This window comes from Drepanopeziza brunnea (assembly GCF_022702325.1).
Source record: "Drepanopeziza brunnea f. sp. 'multigermtubi' strain 214-2 chromosome Unknown ctg10, whole genome shotgun sequence".
Lineage (NCBI taxonomy): Eukaryota > Fungi > Ascomycota > Leotiomycetes > Helotiales > Drepanopezizaceae > Drepanopeziza > Drepanopeziza brunnea.
In genome coordinates, this window is record NW_027094073.1 from 1,599,860 (window position 1) to 1,615,192 (window position 15,333).

General features: G+C 51.1%; 6 protein-coding genes across 6 annotated transcripts; 3 read left to right on the top strand and 3 right to left on the bottom strand.

Moving 5' to 3' along the window:
• Positions 1-826: 826 nt before the first annotated feature.
• Positions 827-3,861, top strand: L3040_006110 (uncharacterized protein; the record flags this gene model as incomplete). Its single annotated transcript, XM_066156509.1, has 6 exons — positions 827-1,057; positions 1,163-1,277; positions 1,332-1,416; positions 1,489-1,538; positions 1,590-2,900; positions 2,951-3,861. The coding sequence occupies 6 exons, from the start codon at positions 827-829 to the stop codon at positions 3,859-3,861; spliced, it is 2,703 nt and encodes a 900-aa protein (XP_066011301.1).
• Positions 3,862-4,544: 683 nt separating this feature from the next.
• Positions 4,545-5,850, top strand: L3040_006111 (uncharacterized protein; the record flags this gene model as incomplete). The annotated part of the gene is made up of 3 exons (XM_007288451.1): positions 4,545-4,667; positions 4,728-5,402; positions 5,455-5,850. 3 exons carry the CDS (start codon positions 4,545-4,547, stop codon positions 5,848-5,850), a joined length of 1,194 nt encoding a protein of 397 aa, XP_007288513.1.
• A 1,873-nt stretch (positions 5,851-7,723) lies between these two features.
• L3040_006112 (uncharacterized protein) lies at positions 7,724-8,744 on the bottom strand (the record flags this gene model as incomplete). The annotated part of the gene is made up of 4 exons (XM_007288450.2): positions 7,724-7,869; positions 7,937-8,342; positions 8,404-8,492; positions 8,564-8,744. The coding sequence occupies 4 exons, from the start codon at positions 8,742-8,744 to the stop codon at positions 7,724-7,726; spliced, it is 822 nt and encodes a 273-aa protein (XP_007288512.2).
• A 490-nt stretch (positions 8,745-9,234) lies between these two features.
• On the bottom strand, positions 9,235-11,613 carry L3040_006113 (uncharacterized protein; the record flags this gene model as incomplete). Its single annotated transcript, XM_007288449.1, has 4 exons — positions 9,235-9,960; positions 10,013-10,956; positions 11,021-11,128; positions 11,184-11,613. 4 exons carry the CDS (start codon positions 11,611-11,613, stop codon positions 9,235-9,237), a joined length of 2,208 nt encoding a protein of 735 aa, XP_007288511.1.
• An 883-nt stretch (positions 11,614-12,496) lies between these two features.
• On the top strand, positions 12,497-13,749 carry L3040_006114 (uncharacterized protein; the record flags this gene model as incomplete). The annotated part of the gene is made up of 2 exons (XM_007288448.2): positions 12,497-13,019; positions 13,073-13,749. 2 exons carry the CDS (start codon positions 12,497-12,499, stop codon positions 13,747-13,749), a joined length of 1,200 nt encoding a protein of 399 aa, XP_007288510.2.
• A 226-nt stretch (positions 13,750-13,975) lies between these two features.
• L3040_006115 (uncharacterized protein) lies at positions 13,976-14,727 on the bottom strand (the record flags this gene model as incomplete). The annotated part of the gene is made up of 3 exons (XM_007288447.1): positions 13,976-14,289; positions 14,365-14,632; positions 14,698-14,727. 3 exons carry the CDS (start codon positions 14,725-14,727, stop codon positions 13,976-13,978), a joined length of 612 nt encoding a protein of 203 aa, XP_007288509.1.
• Positions 14,728-15,333: the final 606 nt, after the last annotated feature.

Here is a 15,333-nt window from a genome sequence, read left to right on the forward strand (position 1 = left end):
GCATCTTACAACGGTTTTTGGGGTTCAGCCATACGGCTGGCTGCTGCATATGAGGTTGTCGACGAACCAAGACATCGGGCTCAGATTCCGACGTTGAACCTTACACTCGGATAGAGTGAAACCGAGAGGATAGAGTGAAACCGAGAGGTAGATCAGAGATCAGGCCGAGGTCCAAGGTGGAATCCCTTTTTCGTGCCACCGACCGGCTTATCTAATTATCTCATGAACGCACCGCACCGACCTTTTTTTCGAGGCCAGTGGGTCCACGTGACTGTGACTTCTCATCCCACCTGGCCGGACGCAAAGATTCTAGGAAGCGATGATCTAGAGTGAGATGGGATGAAGAGAAATAGATACTTGGAGGGGAAGCAACATCAGCTCTCTTCATATTTTGATTGAACTGCCGGACATCACCTATTATTTCCTATCATTTCGCCCTCTTTCTCTTTTTCGCCCTCTTCTTCTTCTACTCCCGTGCCTCATCCCTTATTCCCCATCCTATCCGTTGGCGTTGACCTGCTCTGATCCTCCCCCGTTGCCGCTAGTGTGAGAGGCTCTTCGGCGCAACATCATCCCATTCCAGATTCACCCCAACCTCAAACACGCCGTCATACACAACACAGCACAACACAGCACAACACAACACAATCCGACACCGCACCGCACCGCGAAGCCGCGCCGCAGACGACCGCGAAAGTAAACATTCGCGTGTACATGTTGCTTATCGCGTCCCTCTAAGCGCCCGCTCTGCACAGCGACCCCCCCCTCCCCATCGTCCCTCGCCGCGGCCGATCGACACGCGATCGACCTCCAGGCGCGAAGGCGAATGACCGCCACCATAGTACAATCGCCTCTCTCGTTACAACAGCACCTGGAGATTGCCCCAGACCTATCCAACATCATCCCGGAGAACCTCGAGGGGGAACTACAACCATTGATAATGGCACAAGCGGTGCCTAATCCGCCGAACGACAGAAAGAGGGTCAAGGTCTACGAGTTGAAAAATAATGACTGGTTCGACAGAGGCACCGGCTTCTGTGTCGCGTCTTTCGCATTCGTACGTATACCTGTCCCGTACACCTCGCGCATCTTCATACTTGCGCCTCCGTCACGTCTGGTATATCGCAGTCGACCGAATGTCCTGCTAACTCCAGTCGCGCAGAATGAAGTCACTCGTCAGGAAGAACCGCGCGTGACTGTCCAGTCGGAGGAGAAGCCAGACGTCACCCTTCTTGAGACTCGAATCTGCAAGGAAGATTCGTTCCAGAAGCAGCAAGGTACAATCCCATCGAGAACCTGTTTGTGGGCCGAGGCTGATATCGGCTTTTTAGATACCCTCATAGTATGGACCGAACCAACAACTTCGGTGGACATGGCTTTAAGCTTCCAGGAATCCGAGGGCTGTGCTACCATCTGGTTAGTACAAACTCCCTGCGCACGCTCAGTGAGAGGCGTTTGAGTCTTGGTAGCTAACATACTGGGTCACAGGAAGTTCGTCAACAACATTCAACAGCAGCTGCTCGCGATTGGCGGACCGGGTGAGTCCAATAATCCGGGATGTGTGCTGTCAATGACTGACTTTCTCCAAGATGATGCCTTGTCCGACGATATCTCCGTCGATCCCTTCAATAACTCACTCTCCATGCCAAACCCAGGTCTTGGTAATCTCGCGGAGATCGAACATACCATGCGAGGCTTACACCAAACAAATCAGGGTCGGGAGTCTCTGACAAAGTTCGTTATAACCGAGGAATACATCCCGAAGTTGATCCCTTTGGTCGAAATGGCCGAAGATATGGAGGATCTACCGAGTCTGCACCGACTATGCAATATCATGAAGACCCTGATATTGTTGAATGAGAGCAGCATCATGGACCTCGTGGTATCGGACGAGTTGATTTTGGGTGTTGTAGGGGCCTTGGAGTACGACCCGGACTTCCCAAGCCACAAGGCAAACCATCGTCTCTGGCTAGGAAAGGAAGGCAGATATAAGGAAGTGGTCCGAATCAACGATGACACCATTCGCAGGAAAATCCACGCTACATATCGGCTGCAGTACTTGAAGGATGTTGTGCTTGCGCGGATCCTGGACGATCCTACTTTCTCCGTACTTAATTCTTTGATTTTCTTCAACCAGGTCGATATTGTCACACACTTGCAAACGAATCCAGCTTTCCTCAGTGAGCTATTTGGAGTATTCGGACCAGAAGAACCCGACCAAGAGAGGAAGAAGGAAGCCGTACTCTTTATCCAACAATGCTGTGCCATTGCGAAGAACCTGCAACAACCCGCGAGACAACAGCTTTATAACAACTTTCTGGGACAAGGATTGCTCTCGGTAATCAACTTTGCACTTCGACATAGCGATGTCGGTGTTAGAGTAGGAGGCACCGACGTACTGGTCTCGATGATTGATCACGATCCTCAGATGGTCCGCCAAACTATATTCCGACAGATCAATGAGAAGCAGACACCCCTGACTGATTCTTTGATTGACCTGCTCCTCGTAGAAGCCGATCTAGGAGTCAAAGCACAAATTGCTGATGCTATCAAGGTTCTGCTTGATCCAGGATCTCAAAGCAGCCCACTAGACCATATGGCGAGGCACAATGGTGATCTTGCAAGAATGCGACCTCATCCCGACCCACAACAAGCAGAGTTCGTCAAGGATTTTTACGATGACTCGGCCAAAAAGCTGTTCAAGCCTCTGGTAGACTTGAAATATAGAAAGAACACGGAATTCAGTGTAAATGAAGTATCCCTCTTCATCTACCTCATCGAAATCCTCTGCTTTTTCGTTCGGCAGCATACCCATCACAGCAAATACTTCGTACTCTCCGAGAAGCTAAGTCACCGTATTGCTCAGCTTCTCTCAAGTACGGAGAAATATCTGCGATTGAGTGAGATCACCACCCCTTCTTTCAATTGGTATACCGCTGACCCTTCTTAGCTGCTTTGAAATTCTTCCGCAATCTAATTGGACTCCAAGACGAATTCTACAATCAACAAATGACCCAAGGCATGCTTTTCGAGCCAATCTTGGACTTGGTTTTGGAGACAATGCCGCGCGACAACCTTCTGAACTCAGCTTGCCTGGAATTTTTCGAGCACATCAAGAAGGAAAACATCAAGACCATCATCAGTCATTTGGTGGAGAATTACAGGGAGAAGCTGGTGAGAATCACATACGTAGATACCTTTAGCAACTACATCATGCGATTTGACCAGACCCAAGGATTTGCTCCGAACGCAGAGGCTCCGCTCCTGGATACCGAAGAGGACACGCCACCCAAGCGTCCAGAAGCAGGCAGAGGAGGCAGATGGCACCCAGGTATCAAAGACCTTGATGACCAGGAGGAAGAATACTATAACACTTCGGATAACGAAGAAGACACCGCTGTCAAGGTGTCGCCTAGCCGCCCGGATTCTAACGGCGCTTCACCGGCATCTAAACCATTGGTTGATTACAACTCCGATGAAGAGAATGACATGGAAACGGATATTTCGGCCGGCATCCTTGGATCAGATGAGAACACGCCCCCTACACCGCAACCGAAAGATGATAGTAACGGGCTTTCCACTCCGATAAATTCACTAGTTCAGTCACCTCCTGAGAAGCTCTCCGAAAAACGCCGCCGAGAAGAGGAAGACGATGATGAGTTAAGCAAGCTTTCGCACCCCAAACGTCGGAATTCGACAAGCTCTGTGGCATCGAATACAAGCAGCGTCTTGAGAAAGAAGAGAAGCTTTAGCAGCAGCCCGAACGGAAACGCTGGCGGCAAAGGCAAGATTGCTATCAGTATTTCCTCCGCTATCAAGACAGTTGGGGAGGGTCCCGGCGGTGGTGACAGTGGCAGTTGAAAAGTCCATCTTGGTTTCAGAAACATTTCAAGGGTTCCACTCGGCGAGAGGTCGGCGCGGTGGTGGGCGGTGTATGGAGTTTTGGCTGAGTGATGTGGTTATAATGAGATGCGCATTTGAACTGGCATTTGCTTGGCTAGGGGGCTCTAACGGGCGAGACGATCATCACGGATTGCTTGTTAAGTGAGTGTATTATAGGAGAGGCGGATGGACATGACACACACGCTGCAGATAAGAGACACTTTGTGTCTTGCGACACAGGATGCAATGAACATTGATAAGCACAAAAGCTTCTTTTATTGATACGCTCGAGACATCTATCTATTTGGAGGGGAGAGAGGGACTTTACATTCCGTGAGTGTTGTGTGACAGTTGTATGACAACAGGAATATCCGTGACATTTGAAGTCTAGAGAGAAAGCTGTGAGAAAGAGGGCACAGACTCAGCCTTGCCCTGCGGAGCTTAAAGACCAGGCCTCGTATGAATCGTGTTCAGTACCGCCGCCAACGACGATGATTTACTCTCCACTTCCACTCTGAACTGGTCAATTGACTTCGGACCATGTACAATTAGCTACCCTCTCGTCGATCCGCGCCCTCAATGTCCCAAATCGATCTTTTCCTGCGCATTTCATAAATCACCTACTCGTTTCGCGAAGGTCACTCATTTCGGTCATCGGGATCATGGAAGCACTCCTCCGGCTGCCCCAGAAGCTGCTCTGGGTCATCTATGAGAACTTCGAACAGACACCTTGGCCTATTCTGCTGATTCTGGCACTTACAACAGCTGTCACTGTCTTGACCGCTGTACGCGCCCCAGCACTCCTCCGCCCCTCCATTCCTCGCAGCCATAGCTGAATCTTGCAGGTATATGCGGCTGTTTTCATCCTTGCACCTACACCACGCCCGCCTTTCGCGTCAGAGAAGACGTACATAACGACAACACCCAATGGCTCGACGTCTTCTCCGAAGCCGCTTCCATGCTGGCACGACGCGTGGCTGACCCATCGGAAAGAAGCCGAGAATCTTCGGGATTTCAAGGAGAAGCACACTGGGGACATTGAAGAAGCAGAGCTGGAAATGAGTGTGGTCATCCCGGCCTACAACGAGGAAGAGCGCTTGGAGATCATGCTGGAAGAAGCTGTGCCCTTCCTCGACGCCGAATACGGACGCGCACCGAAGCCCAAGGGGAGCGCCAATGCGGATGGGAGTGAGATGGGCGGGTACGAGATCTTGCTTGTGGATGATGGGAGCAGGGACAAGACGGTGGAGGTTGCGCTGGCGTTTTCAAGGAAGCATGAGCTGCACGATGTGCTGCGCATATGCAAGCTGAGGGAGAATCGGGGGAAGGGAGGAGCTGTCACTCACGGGCTGAGACATGTGAGAGGGGCTTTTGCGGTCTTTGCTGATGCGGACGGAGCTTCGACGTTCTCGGATTTGGGGAAGCTGGTAGAGGGATGTCGAGCCGTGGCCGATTCTCCAAAGCGAGGCGTTGCGGTGGGAAGCAGATCGCATCTTGTTGGCAGTGAAGCGGTCGTCAAAGTCAGTGCTACCTGGGGTCGTATGGGACAGAATAATGCTAACGGGGACACAGCGATCTGCAATTCGCAATGTCTTGATGCACTCCTTCCATGCCCTCCTCAAAATCCTCACACCGCCGGCTACCTCCCGGATACGCGACACTCAATGCGGCTTCAAGCTCTTTTCGCGCGCTGCTCTCCCACATATCATACCGTACATGCACGCCGAGGGCTGGATCTTTGACGTCGAGATGCTGATGTTGGCTGAAAGCGCGCCCACTGGTATCGTAATTGATAGGAAAGGACGGCAGATTGGGACGACGCCTGGTATCAGGGTTGCAGAAGTCCAGATTGGGTGGAAGGAGGTGGGCGGGAGTAAGCTGAACGTTATTTGGGATAGTCTGGGAATGGCTTGGGGTTTGGCACTTTTGAGGGCTAGTTGGATGGCGGGTGTTTACAGGAGGAGATAGTCAGGCTCCGACGGGCTTTTTGAGTTATCTTCTTCCCGCCAGGGGCTGTTGCGAGTATATGGGAACACATTGGGTCATCGGGTCCTTTTGAATGAAGGGCGAGATCCAAAGGTACCGTACAAGTCTTGGACTTGCGATATGAAGAGCAGCTGCTACCTAGCCAGAGATATCACGGCACAGTCACTGGAATTTGCAAGAAAGGCAGACTATATACTCTTCGCGTTCCATCTAGACCATGAATGGTCAACCACTAGACCATGAATGGTCAAGGGATTCACTCCTTGAAAATATCATCCGTGCTGTTTAGAATCGCTCATTCTCGCATCTCACGCTATGCAATACCTGCCCATCTCAGTCCCCTTCCCTTTCATGTCTCAACAGACCTTTCCAACATCAAAACGTCTCTCTCTGCCTCTACATCAGGCTATGTATGTGTGTAAGCATCGTTACAATAACAACCTACGTACATAAATACAACAGCACCTATCTTCATCCTCCATCCATATTTCATCCCTCATATATCCATCCAACACGACAACCCCCAGCTCGACCTGTAGCCAGACGGATACCCACCGTCGAAGGGAGGGACAAAGCCCCCCGCGAACAATAAAAAGCTGCGTACATACCCTTCTCTTAATTTACACATCACCTTCGATCCTCTTCCCGAACTCGAGGTCATCCGTTCTGTTCTTCGCTTCGATCGAGCGAAGCGAGGACTGCTGCTGTGGTAATCCCCCGTTCCGGCGAAGTCATGCTCTTGATCCCTTTTTGAAACTCTTATATATATATATATATATATATATATATATATATATATTTCTCAAAAGAAGCTTGTATCCCCTTCCCGGCTGGCGCTCAAGGGTTCTTTCCTAATCAACCGGCGCAGTCTCACTCACAGCTGGTGTTCAAGTACATGCTCTTCGCGAATAGCTCGCTGTGTGTGGATACATACCTAGGGAGTGCCTGGCGGACATATCTGGGGTTTGGGTTGACGGGGTGGAGAAGAGGAAGAAGAGGAAGAAGAGGAAGAAGGGGAAGAAGGGGAAGAAGGGGAAGAAGGGGAAGAAGGGGAAGAAGGGGAAGAAGGGGAAGAAGGGGAAGAAGGGGAAGAAGGGGAAGAAGGGGAAGAAGGGGAAGAAGGGGAAGAAGGGGAAGAAGAGGAAGAAGAGGAGGAAGAGGAAGAAGAGGAGGAAGAAGAAGAATTGGGAGGCGAGTCGATCATGGAGGGTTATGTCCGCCTTAGATTGATTGAAGTTAAGCGAATAGAGAGTCAGAGTGGCTAATTTAGATGTTCGAGGATCGGAGACTATTGTAGCTCTGTTATTGGAATTGGATATGAGAAGGTGTCTTTTGTGGATCTTTGGTGATCTTCTATTGTATTTGGATAGGGAAATGAGGGAGAAGGGGAAGCTCTGTCGAAGTGATGGATAAGGAGTGTTCTGAGTCCCCGATGCCGCGAGCAAAGAGCTGAGCTGACCCCACTGACCCCCGGGAAGAGAGGCCGTCTATTCGAGGGAGGGCCCAGTGCTACTACTCTAAGCAATGATACGCAGTCCAAAAGAACTATGGCGTGCTTGGAAGAGACGGTGTGTCTTGTGTGCATCCTGGCTCCATTCCGATGGCTCAGGACAGAGACCGTCGCCTCGTCGCCTCTCTCGCTAAACGAGAGAGGAAAGGGGGTGGCCTTCAGCATTGCGAGATTCTGCGACGTAATACAAGCGTCGAGTGGAATTAAAAATACTTTATCAGAAAGAGACAACAATCTCTGGCATTGGTATAAACACTTTTCCTAATTACAATTACGTCCCCCAAGTTTGAAGCCCAGCACAGGGTCTTGAGTACGTCCGCCCTCAACAGTGATCAAGCCTCCAGCTTAATGCCCGTTCAGCTTCTTGGGCGAGATTTTGTTTCTCCTCCTCTCTGCAATCTCGAAGAAGATACTCCCGTCATAGATCCGTCTGATGTCATCCTTTTTCATCCTCCCATCCTCAGGCCATAACAGAAACCACGTCGCGATCCCTACTTCTAGTCAGCACTTCCACCCGTGTCTTCGCCATCGCCACCACGAAAAAAGAAAGACACTCACACTCGAAAGCCGCCGCGCCCCACCCGGCCGGATCAGCATACAGCCTCTGGCCCTTCATATAATCGAAGACCTCCTTCAGCGTAATGCCCTGCTTGTCACCGCTGGCATACTTGGCGAAGATGTCCTCAAACTTCTGCGGCACGAACCTGCCTTCCGCATCATAGGTACCAGAGTCGCTGCCGTGCTTATCTTTGTGAACCTGGGCGATGTGGATGCGGAAGAAGGGGTCGGGGAGCCAGTGGCCGGGCGGGAGGGTTGGGTAAGAGAAGTTGGCGTGGATGATGACGAGGGAGAGGAGGGAGAGCAAAATGCCGTAGCCCAGGTCGTAGAAGCCGCGGTAGGTGTCGAGGGGCCAGATGATGCCGTCTGAATCCGGGTCGAAGTAGGTGAGATGTTGTTGGAGGACCTTCGGGGACTATTAGCAGTCTTGCACGCGGCAGGGCGTGGCGAACGAAGCTTAAGCTTACCGTCTTTCTCCTGTATCTTCTGGCATAGTCTCCCTTCTGCGTGCCATTTGGCTCTTCCAAAGAGGCAGCTATGTTTGCTCGAGGGGTCCCTGGTTTCTTTTTCTCAACAACCGAAGCCGACTTCGAAGTAAGAGCATTGGGCTTGGATGTATATGCTTACCTGGATCCTTCAACTGCTGATTCTCTTTGCTCGGAACAAAAGGCCGTCGCTGTTGCGTCACAGGGACTTCCGGAATCGATATATCGAAAGCGTCTTGGACCACTTGTTCATCTTGTTCCGTCTTCACTGGAGCCAGAGCCAGGTCGTTCCCCTTCTTTGATCGATTCTTGACTTTGGACATGGCTGGTTGTGCAGTTGAGATGGGGTGGTGAAAAACTTTTCCAGTGGCGGTCGTGAACATGCCCGAGGGAGGACTTATATACATTGGTGGAAAATCCGAGTGCAAGGGATTGGTTAGGGACGTTCTGCTGCTGGCATGATGATGTTTTGAGACTTATGATTCTGGTCCTGTATGATGTATGTTAACGGCATGCATGACGCATGGCGAAATTCCAGACATGTGATAATGGACTTCTGCGCTTGTGCGCTTGAAACATCCATCACTTGCTCGAGAATGTAAACAGACCTGGTGTGGACCAATAGCTAGCTACACTGGGATTTGCAAAGGTGGTATCTGCTATCTGCTATCTGCAAAAGGATTACCAGCGATGTACCCCGAAGCAAAAATACTCGATTCGAATTTGGGCAGAGTCTCATTACCGTGTGCCAGATCCAAGTCTGACAAGCACCTCTCTCCTCAGAGTAAACAGACCAGTCCTGTTCGTTCCTTATTAGATCCCTCTCGCCCACTCCTCATAACTCGCAATCATTTTTGGGTCGATCTGTTTTTTCACCACTTGGATGGCATCCATGAAATCCTCCATGTGCACCTGCAGTTCTTCGTTGAGGTCCTCGCACTTGTCTATGACATAGTCGCATGCCGTTTGACAGATGCCCACGAGCTCAGCTCCCGAGTACCCATCAGTCAATTCGGCAAGTGCATCGATATCAACGTCGTCAGCCAAATCCATAGTTCTCTTCCGGACTTGCAGTATCTCCTTACGGCCTTCCAGATCCGGAGGAGCGACGTAGAGCAGCTTGTCGAATCTACCAGGTCGAAGAAGTGCCGGGTCCAGGGCTTGAGGCTGGTTCGTAGCGGCGAGGACAAAAACCCCCTTCAGTGTCTCGATTCCGTCCATCTCCGTGAGCAAAGTCGTAAGCACATTGACACCAGTGTTCCGTCCGTTCGAAGGCCGCTTACTACCAATCGCTTCGATCTCATCGAAGAAGATGATACTTGGGTTTGCTGCGCGAGCTCTTGCGAATATGTCACGTACTGCCCGCTCAGACTCGCCAACATACATGTTGAGTAGCTCTGCACCTTTGACTGCAAAGAAATTGAATCCAGTTTCAGTCGCCATAGCTTGCGCACTCAAGGTTTTAGAGCAGCCAGGTGGGCCGTAAAGCAGTACTCCCTTTTTTGGGACGGCACCCAGTCTCTTCATTCGTCCCGGGTGCTGGATATTCTGTTAGCCATCGTAGAAGTAACCGGAAGTGTTGGGTACTTACCAGCAGAGGAGTTTCAACCGCGCGTCGAAGAGCCTTCTTGATGCTATCCTGTCCTCCAATCTCATCCCATCTTACACTTGGTGGCTGAAGCGTAATATCGTGCATGGCTGTCGGACGGACTAGCAAGAGAGCCTCTTCAATATCTCTTTGCAAGAGATAGTGACCGTCCTCCGACTGTGTAGGGTTCACGTCCACCCTTTTCTCGGCGAAATGACGGGCAGCATCTAACAAATTTACCAGATCTTCGGCCGTGTAGGCATGTGTCCGATCACCGAGCCTGTCGATGTTCTCGTCTCTGGTAGCTGGAAGAAATTGAGGGTCAAGAGCTCTCAAGATTGCCTTTCGTGCAGGTACATCAGGCACAGGAAGGGCGATCTCAGTGACAAATCGGCCCCTTTTCTTGAGGGAACGAGGAACCCTGTTTGGATCCGAAGCGGTCGCAACCACCACAACCTGAGGAAGCGAATGTCCCGAATGTGCTCGAGACAATATATCGAGCTCTTCTCCAAGACCATGGGAAATATCGCTGTATCGGTCGTCCTCTTTCCCCATGAGCGATTCTATATCGTCAAGAACGATAATGCTGGGCTGATTGAGCTTTGCATCTCTGAAGGTGGATCGGATATTGGATACTTTTGCATTTCCCTCAAGACGGAATACGCTTTTGGCCCAGCCAGTACTGGTGATTTTGCTCAACAGGAACGTCTTTCCAGTGCCCGGGCCACCGTGAAGCAATACCGCACACGACCTTTGGTCCTGTGGGAACACGAACTTTTTCTTGTTGAAGTCGGCGAAGAAGGAGTTAAGCCTTCCGAGGGCTTGATCAATTCCGGCGATATCAAGGACTTCCAGGGGTGCCGATTGAAATGTCACCTGTGGTTCTGGACCATCCTCTTGAGGGGTCGATATCTGGACGGACGAGCTAGATCCGCATTTGCCCAGGCCTACGCAACGGTCAGAAATCAGGCAAAATTCTCAGGTCACCGGAGTGCTGGGGAACATTTGTACCTGTTGGTTTGCCATTGACGAAGTCAACAACAAAACTCCGCTTCTTGGCCCATGCAAAAGGTGCTATCCCTGTGAACTCCATACCCGGATATATGGTCTCGGCACGACCTGGAAACTGTCAACTGAAAAAGTTCCCACGAAAGCTGTGAAAAAGGGAGCTGACTGAGATGACCGTGGAGAAACCATGCCCAATGAACATTTTCAGACTTGCCGAGAGCTTCCTGCGGAAGTTCGCTCGGAGCACTCAACTCTCGCAGGACAATGGAGTTTGCAATTGGTAGGAGGCCTGCCGCCCGAACGTTGATGTCGTCTTCTAGCTTGAAGCCCAGAAACTCGCGATACTCGCTTGCTATTTGGGCAATATTTTTCCTCAGGCCTTTATCTGCAGTATTCCACGCAATGGCCTCCTTTTGGATTTCATCGCCTGTTTTCCACAAGTGAATGAGTTGGCCAGGTCTCTCGACGCCGATTTCAGCCAGAGCTTGGTTCGTGAAGTATACACGAGCAAGTCCATTTTGGTCAGACCGAACTTTGGTCGTCAGGTCTCGCATCTTGACCTCCATGGTCTTCTGTATCTTTTCGGTCTCTGACATGGTGCGGGAGTGGACTTGTATTTCTCTGGCATCGTCGTTATTCGTGAGAAGAGGAAGAGGTCGTCCGAAATTATTATCGTAGCCTTGTGCAGAAAAATATCACGCTAAAAGCTTCGGGTTGTTCGCGAGGCCTTTGCTATCACGTGGATAATATGAAGCGAGCGACTTGGAAATGTGGGATCACGTTATACTTTAACAATATTTAGGGTTGCTGAAAGAATGTAAAATTTGTCACATAATTTTTCATAATTGTGCCTTCAAATAAATATGTTGCCCCACTACAAAAGCGGATCGTAGCCTTGCAGTGCCGCCACAAGTTGGCATTCCAGCTCTCTTAGCTTGGACGCGTTCAACAGACATCTGGACCATCTCTACACAGCACCTATTTGTCGGCAACGTCCGCTGGTGAACATTGATGCTGTTGACGCGCTCGCTGCCTCCGCAGTTCCTCTTGCCAGCATGGAGCTCGATACAACTAGCACAAGCTGCGAATATAGCCCATAGAGCTAGTTACAGTAGCGACTCGACTGAGAGCTATTCGAACCCGATCCCAAATTCAGCAACACATTCGAATTCGAGCGACAGTCACGTCGATGGTGGACCCTCAATCAGTATAACAAAAACCGTCTCATCGCCGGTTCGAAGGATCGCAAGAGCGGCGAGCGGCGGCGCTCTGATATACAGAAATGATCCACGAGGCCGAAAGCGAGCCCCCGCCCGGCAAGATCATGGCCATGATACCCAAGGAGTCCGCGCTTTGGCTGCGAAAGAACATTGGAAGAACACCGGCCGGCGCGGGGGGGAAGCCTCTCAACGACCTAGAAACCACGAGCCTGTGAGACTTACAGAGAGGGACCAGCTAGCTTCCACCTCGAACCCCCCGATGAACAAGCGCCCCTCACCGCAGAGCGCAACACGCGACTCAGAGTCTCTCACACCCAGCCCCATAAAAACAGCCGCAGACTTGCAGCAGGCAATACGGGAGGACGACCTAGGCGTGGAATCGCTGTCGTTGTACGAAGAACTCTTCCCGGAGGAGGCACTGGCGCGGGAGAAACGAGAAAAGAAGGCCCTGGAGAACTTGGAGAAGTTGCCAGCGTTCAATTGGACCTCGGATTTCAGGCGTGGCGCTGAGTATGAGAGGGAGCAGGCAAGAGAGCGCGAGAGGAGGAGGGCTGCTCTTACTTCGATACCAGCCCGACCTGTTGCTGAAGACCGAACACTTCTTAAAGGATCTGCGCGTAAGCCAATACAGCCCGAGTCGTGGAAGAGAGACATCAGTGGTACAAAGCGCTATGCTGTGCTAGTTCTGAGCTCGTGCAGTACATCGCTGGAGGAGTCTGATTTCTACCGCGTCACCGCACAAGGGGAGCATGTTGAGGACTGGACGAGAGGCATCGTCAAAGGTAATGATGGTCGACGCTACTCTAACAAGGGAGATTATGCTGACATGCTGAAGTTATCCCTGCCCGTGACAACATGACACTCGAACCCTTGGGCAAATACTACCTCGTATTTTCAAGCCTCGCGGCTGCTAGTGACTACTTATCGCGTACCCTGGATCTAAAGGAGTTCGCAGGGTATGACGATTTCACGAGACATCATCGTGCCCGCCGCATGGGCGAGGACCAGGACATGATGATACAGAGCTTCTCACTGGTTCCCGCCGATGGTCAGCTGTCGTTAAAGATGCTCGTTCCCCCATTCTCGAAGGGTGTGAAATGGATGCTGGAAGCTGGTGGCCCAGCACCTCTAGTTGGGAGACAAACCAAGGCGCAAGACATTGTACTGTTTACCACAGATGGCCGTGGAGGTTTCATTGACAAAAGCACGTTGACCAGGGCACTTGCCGATGATGGGCTGCGCCGGAACTTGCATTGGAGATTCGCCGGTGATAGGGAAGAGGCGGTCGTCAGGCTTGAGACGAATCTGCTGAAAGAGGAGGCGGCTGAGCGCCGCAAGGTTACTTACAAAGGCGCGGCGAGATACACGATTGCCTTCAAGGACTCGAACGAAGCCAGAAGATTCGTTCGAGAATGGCATCGGCGCCCATTCCCTCTTACAACTCTGGGACGACTGAAAGAACATACAGGTGACGAGCCGCTTCCTACAGTTCATGCAGAAATCTGTTGGTAGTCCAAAGCTCAATTGAATCTCTTCCATCTCACATACAATACTGTTTCCATTACCCACTTGCTCGCATCAACTTCTCTGTGACCTCGAATCTCAATAGGAATAGGCAAAAATCATGCCTTCAATTTGTGATACCATACGATGCGACCAAACTCCGCCCTTAAGCTGCTCTTGACCAGACGAAAAAAGCACCACCACATCCACATCCACCCTTACCTCAACTCAATCCCTAGCAGCACTTGCCTCCACTTCCGCTTCCCTGTGCTCCAACATCGACACCCTGGCTCGCCGACGCATCTGTTTTTGCCGTATCGATGATCCGCTTCTTAATATCCGACGCCAAGCTGTAGAACGCTTTCTCAACGTTGATATTGCTCTTTGCCGAGACCTCGAGGAAGGGGATGCCGAGCTCGTCCGCCAGTTGCTGCCCCCGTTCCGTAGAAACCACACGTCTGTCCTCCCAGTCACACTTGTTTCCGATAAGGATCTTGTTCACGCCCTCTGTGGCATGTTGCTCAACGTTCGAGAACCAGGTTCGGATGTCTGCAAGCATACGTTAACCTCTGTACCTACCTCCTACCTAGACAGGTAGACTGGGTATGGTGCGGGGGTGCGTACTGTTAAAGGAGCGCTCATCGGTAACGTCGTAGACCAGTAATATTCCCATAGCACCTCTGTAATAAGCGGTTGTGATGGTTCTGAATCTCTCCTGCCCAGCGGTATCCCAGATCTGCAGCTTCACCCTCTTGCCGTCTAGCTCGATCGTCCTGATCTTGAAGTCGATACCGATAGTGGTGATAAAGGACGGTGTGAACGAATCTTCACTGAACCGCAGCAGACAGCATGATTTCCCAACTCCCGAGTCTCCGATCAGCAGCAGCTTGATCTGTGGTTCGGTACGTTAGCCTCGATGCTGCCAGCAGCTGACGGGGGGAAAGGCGTGAAGCCTACCAGAAAGTCATAATTACGCGTCCCAGCCATCTCGGATTTTGGCGCTCAGAGCGAGAGGCAGATGGTGTATGTGTAAGGTAGGTAGATTCGTGGTATCAAGCGTATCAGAGGGTCTGTGGGGTATGCGCGGGGGGGGGTTGCTGTCGGTCGAAATGAACTTTAGGGGTGTGAGCGGCGAAGGATGACGACGGGGGGGCGGTAAGGACGTCGCGACTACTTAAGCCAGTGAATCAGGCGTCGTCGTCGTTGAGGGCGCAGATGATTCGGGTCGTGCTTTGTTTTTATCTCTTTGGCGAGTGAAGGATCGATGCAAAGCAAATTGAGGTGCTTATCAGTGCAGTGACAATGTCGCGCCAGATTGACAATCAGGCTGCGGTTGCCTCGTAGAGCCGCAGCTCGCTACGCCGATAAGTACCAAAAATCTGGGAAGGAGTTGTGGGCATCTAGATCTCCTGCAGGCACTACTATCAAAGTCCATAGATCTGAATCAAAGATTTTTAAATAAAAAGAAATAGAGGCATTAATTCATTCGGAATTTGCTGCGTAGATGGAATCACAGGTTTGGCATGAAGTTCCTTAAGGGAAATCTTCTAACGCCCTAGGGTGGATACTATTTTTACATTTCGTTGATATTGA